The following is a 5,650-nucleotide window of genomic DNA, read 5'->3' on the forward strand; positions in this document are numbered from 1 at the left end:
GGCATGGTTTAGGTCGGTAACAACTCAACAATTTGTGTCTGAGTCGCGGTATTTGATGGATCCACGCCAACTAGCTTCGTCATCATACGCCTAACAACAAGTCCCCGCCTAACACCAATGTCAAACCACCCAAACCCAACAACCAACCTCACAATATCAACCTACCACATACACACAACAACCAAACACCCAACTTCGAAACTCATTCATGTCATCCACCCAAGAACCAAACACCCAACGCCGCAATCAATTCATGACACCCACCCAACCACAAAACCAAGAATCAAACCCTATCCACCAACAACCATATGCTTCAACCACAACCGTCTATAGCCCAGATGATTCATATGAGTCACTTCATCGTAGCCCCCCTACCAATGACCACTCAAACATCCCATCACCAAAACACACAACCATTGTTTAACTACAGTACGCCCCAGGAATCATTGCTTCGTTTCCAAAACGATTCAATGTCTCAATTTGGGCAAATATACCGTCCACAATCCACCCAACTCCATCGACCTAACTACGATGACATGGGCACTGAACTCCATTACGGAAGCGTCGTTGGTCAGAGCCCCTCCGGATATTGGAAATAAATGATGACACATCTGTCAAATACCACTGGAACTTCCGCCAGACCTTCACACCAGTCATCATTCGATCAGGTTAGCACACAAAGACCCCAAACACCTTAGGAAAATCGTGGGAGACATCGGGGACAAACTAATGCACCTGGATGTGGAACAGGGGGACGTTTCGATCGGGCCGGTCGTTAAATTTTTGTCAATCCCATGTAACATTTATTATATCATGAATAATTTTTTTATATTATTTTATATTATTTGATAAATAAATAAAAATAAAAATAAAAATAAAATAAAAAATAAAAAAATAAAAAATACAAGGGTGTATTCGTCAGATGAATTGGCGCATACACCACATGCATCATGCAGGCGGCGGAGACATTGGCGTCTCCTCATGAGGAATGCAGACGCCAAGGACATTGGCGCCTCAATGCCTTAGGTGCCTCCTCTTGATCCATAACGGATGCACCGGTTCATCTGGCGCATCCTCTTTTAAAGGTAGTTATTTTGGAAAAAAAATTGAAAAATTTGTTATTTTGAAATTATTTTTGAAAATGTTGATTTTTTTTAAAAAAAAATCCATAAACTATGCTTGCACGAGTTTATACCATGTTCAGAAGAACCAGAAAAGTTGTTTCATGTGAAATATCACAACTCTACAACAAGTTCTAAGAAGAATAAGCTCTTTTAGTTGTGTATACACCTTAAAAAAAGTAATATATCAAGATTCTGTGCAGACTTTTGAATAAATAATGTATCAAAATTTTGATTTAATGTCATTATATTCAAAATTCTATTAATATAAAAAAGTTTTAATTTGATACTTTAACTTTATATAAGGTTTCAATTTAGTTCATTTACTGATTGACTCGCTTGCGATGTTGTCATGCCAAATATTTACAAGAAAATATCAATTAAAAGACTTCAACATTAATTAAATCATATTAAAACGAAGCACTAATGCTATCAAAATAAGCCTAGATTTATGTTGACTTGACCATGTTACTTTCCTATGGTTGCTCTCTTGGGTTGTGTTCATCTTAAGCACCCCCTCGTGCATGAGGGTATGCCAACTCAAAAGGACAAGAAGTCAACAACTCCAATAACACTTTGCATTGCGTTTATAAACCAGCCAATTCAAGCTGTAAATATGCAGTGTATACACAAGTACCAATAGATCAAACGACATATGCATGTGCTAGTTCATTTCTCTTACTACATCAAAAAAATGGAATATCCAAAGAACCAAAAATTTAAACAGTATAAGGAGACAAATATTATCATGAATGAAAATTATTATCAGAGTTGACTTAATATTTAAACTTTAAGTTCCTATCAAATGAAGGCAATTAAAATTCACTAGTGTTCTTTTCCTAAGTCCTTACTTCTTATTGAAGATTATAAACTAATATTGAACTAATCACTCCACCACAAACCAATTAGTTAAATAATCTCTACAAACTTCAATTTGGGTTACTTATTACATCAACTAACTTTCATCTTTTCTATAAAAAAAGCCTAACTTTCATCCATCTAATAAAAAATAATACAATAGTCCTAAACCAAAATTTCCTCAATGAAAATGAAAATGAAAATGAAGAACCCTATCCCTTAAATCCAAGGAAAAAGTTGAATTCAAGTAACCTTGAGTCACTTTACTTCTTTGAGTCTCAAGCTTATTAGTTTTTTCACTTTTTTTAATCCTTTCAAACCTCTATTGGTAAACTAAGACAAAAGCTGGATAGTACTAAACTACAGCCAAAGACAAGTTGTAACAAACTAAGAGAATCTTTATCTGCTTATAATGCATCTCATTTTCATTTCTTTTCAAAGGTAAAGCCACATAAAAAGAGAAAAAGACTAATAACTCCCACTTGCAATAATTTCCACTAACTCTGTTTCTTCTCTGTTTTCACTCTGTTTTTCTCCTTTGTTCACTCTGTTTCTCCCCTGTTTTAACTCTGCATCAAACTAAACAGAGTGGCAAAAGCTTCTTTTCTATTCTGTTCCGCTCCGTTCTGTTTCGTTCTAAAAACCACCGATTCTAATGGATCCACCACTTATCTCCCTAGCTGCATCTAACGTTCCTCCTCCTAATGTCGTCCAAACAAATTATCCTGACTCGTTAGATTCTTCATCACCACGACCACAACCACCACGATCTCGTGAAACAATGAATGATGAGCCTCTACCTAACATCCCAAACGCCAAGCTTCGTCTTATGTGCAGCTACGGAGGCCACATTATGCCACGCCCTCACGATAAATCTCTTTTTTATGTTGGTGGCGACACTCGAATCGTGGTGATCGACCGTAGTTCTTCCTTGAAAGACCTATGTTCGCGCCTTTCGCGAACAATTCTTAATGGAAGACCTTTTACTCTCAAGTACCAGCTTCCAAATGAAGACCTTGACAGCCTCATCACAGTCACAACAGATGAAGATCTCGACAACATGATCGAAGAGTATGATCGAATAGCATCTGCATGTTCGACCATGAAATCTTCTTCGAGACTCAGAGTGTTTCTGTTCTTCACAAAACCAGAGTCCACACTCTCAATGGGATCACTCCTTGATGATGCGAAGTCGGAGACATGGTTTGTTGATGCACTCAATAACTCAGGAATCCTCTCGCGGGGTGTGTCGGATTCAGCCGGGGATTCTTTTGTGAATCTTGATAATGTTCCTGCTAGTGATTCAAGCAATAACTTGGAAGCACAAGGTGTAGCAGTAGTAGAGTCATTGAACCTTCTCGAAAACAACAACAGCAACAGCAACAACGTTAAGAATGTTTTTGATGTTGTTAATGTTGTGAACTCAACACCTGGTTCACCTATGCTAGAGAATAGTCCATCTTCTTCTTCTCTGTCTCCTTCAATTGCAAATTTACCTCCGATTCGTGTCCGTGTTGACGAAACCGGTGGTAGCAGGCTTCAACAAGAGAATAAAGTTGGAATGAAGCAAGATGATGGATTTGTTGTTTCTTCTGCTAATGTGGCTATGGCTGCAATTCCTGCAGCATTGACTATGGCTTCAACTGGTGTTGTTGCTACTACTGTTACTAGTGATGTTAATGTGAATAGGGTTGTTTCTGATGATGAGAGATCAGATTATGGAGGAGTAATCGGAGCTCGAAAACCACCTTTACCATTGCAGCTTGTTCAGCCAAGGACTAGTGGCGGTTTGAGTCTTCCTTCACCAGATTCAGTCACAAGGTATTATTATGAATTGTTCTATATTACCCTTTTTCTTTGGTTTTTTTTACTTCTTTTGCTTTTGTTTCAAAGTTTTATACATATTTGTATTTGATCTATAAAGCACTGACACCTCTAGAATGCGTTGCGACACGTATCGGAAAATCCAGACAAATGTTAGAATACTCAGGCAAATGTCCTAAAAAACTGTTTTTTCTTTACTTCAACATTCTTTGAGTAGATGTCTAATACATTGAAATGAATAAGTACTTACAAATTTTGTGGTTAATATTTTTTCAGTGATAGTAGTAGTATTGCATCTACAAATTCTTTCTCCAAAATCATTTATCATCAAGAACAAGTCCAAGTCCAACCTACAAACATAGACAACAAACCTCAAGATTCTAGCTACATATTACCTCAACAACTAGATCAAAACCAACAACAATTTGTTCATTCCAACACTCACTATATCCACCACCCTACAACAACAAATCAAGTTCCAATCTCATCATACTACCAAGTTTATCCCCCACAATCACAACAACAACAACAACTTCACAATCCAATTGGTCAACAACAATATCCAATTTATGTAATGCCTATTGGAGCCACACAACAACCATACAACATGACATTGCAACATAACATAAGTGACCCTAATGTTGTATCCTCTATTAGGCCATTAATACCTCAAAGTGGAACTCCACCAATTTACCCGAATAAATCACCAAACCCTAATGTGCCATCAAATTCAACATTTGTTCAAGTACCTTCAAGTCAATTTCAACAACAATATGTTGGTTTGCCTCAATTCCATCATCAACCACAGCATCCAATCAATGTAGCTCCTTCTAGTGGTACTAATTATGGTTATGAATATGGTGGTAATGTGCAAGAACAGGTTTATTATGGTCAACCACAAACTAATGCTACTTTGGTTACTCAGTACCAATCCATGACTCCTGCAGCTGCTGCTGCAGCATTATCAGATGCTTCCCAACAGTTCCCTGCAGATAATGTTCAGCAATCAAATAGAACTTCGCAACCGGTATAAATCGGATCTTGATTCGCTGCAGTCAAAATTTGGAGCCTAGTTTTCTACATGAAAAATAAGCATAGTTTAATTTTTCTTTTTGTCTATATGAACTTATGAAGATGAATGACATGTAAGATCATACTTTGAATAAGACAAGTTATTGTCATTAGCCTTATGGAGGGATATTTTATTTTTATTTTTATTTTTTCGTTGTTCAATTGATGTAGAATTGAAATTACGATTCTCTCTATTTTCTAGTGTCATGATTTATCAAGTTTAGAAGTATAACTATTTTCTGACAATTGATATTGGCATACAAAACAAACGGCATATATGAACATAGATGCAGCGTGCCCATGATCTGGCTATATATTAACAATATCTGACATCTAGAAAATTGGTATGTTATTTAGATTTGTGGTACCTTGAAATATAATAGTAGTAATAAGTATGCAGATTAAAAGTTTATTTAATTAGAATGAGACAAAAATAAATTGTTTTAAAATATTAATAACATCAATAAAGTTTAAATTTTATAAAAAATTAAGATCTCAGCTTAAATATTAACATTAAAACAAATTTGAAAAACATTAACCATAATTATAATTGAACTGCATCTGATCGGCTAAATCGAAAACCGGACTTACATCTGATCCATTCATTCATGCAAACCGCTTAACATAAAAACCAAAGAAAAAATCGCTAAATCAATATTAAACCTATAAATTGGACGGAATCGACGATCTTTACGGTTGTCCAAGTAGAACTATTTTTTCTTTAAAACGGATCAGAAGAACTTAATCGAGATGTTGTTAATTCCATGAAAACAACA

The 5,650-nt window shown here is 36.0% G+C and overlaps 1 protein-coding gene across 1 annotated transcript; it reads left to right on the forward strand.

Moving 5' to 3' along the window:
* The first annotated feature begins 2,233 nt into the window (after positions 1 to 2,233).
* Positions 2,234 to 4,993, forward strand: LOC127112490 (uncharacterized). Its single transcript, XM_051046359.1, has 2 exons — positions 2,234 to 3,800; positions 4,080 to 4,993. Exons 1-2 carry the CDS (start codon positions 2,635 to 2,637, stop codon positions 4,834 to 4,836), a joined length of 1,923 nt encoding a protein of 640 aa, XP_050902316.1. The 5' UTR covers positions 2,234 to 2,634; the 3' UTR covers positions 4,837 to 4,993.
* Positions 4,994 to 5,650: the final 657 nt, after the last annotated feature.

This window comes from Lathyrus oleraceus, chromosome 1 (genome assembly GCF_024323335.1).
Source record: "Lathyrus oleraceus cultivar Zhongwan6 chromosome 1, CAAS_Psat_ZW6_1.0, whole genome shotgun sequence".
NCBI classification, from domain to species: Eukaryota; Viridiplantae; Streptophyta; class Magnoliopsida; order Fabales; family Fabaceae; genus Lathyrus; species Lathyrus oleraceus.

Coding starts and splice junctions, on each gene's coding strand:
- LOC127112490 (XM_051046359.1), top strand. CDS start 2,635: ATGGATCCACCACTTATCTCCCTAGCTGCATCTAACGTTCCTCCTCCT. Junction 3,801..4,079: donor TCACCAGATTCAGTCACAAG/GTATTATTATGA, acceptor ATATTTTTTCAG/TGATAGTAGTAGTATTGCAT.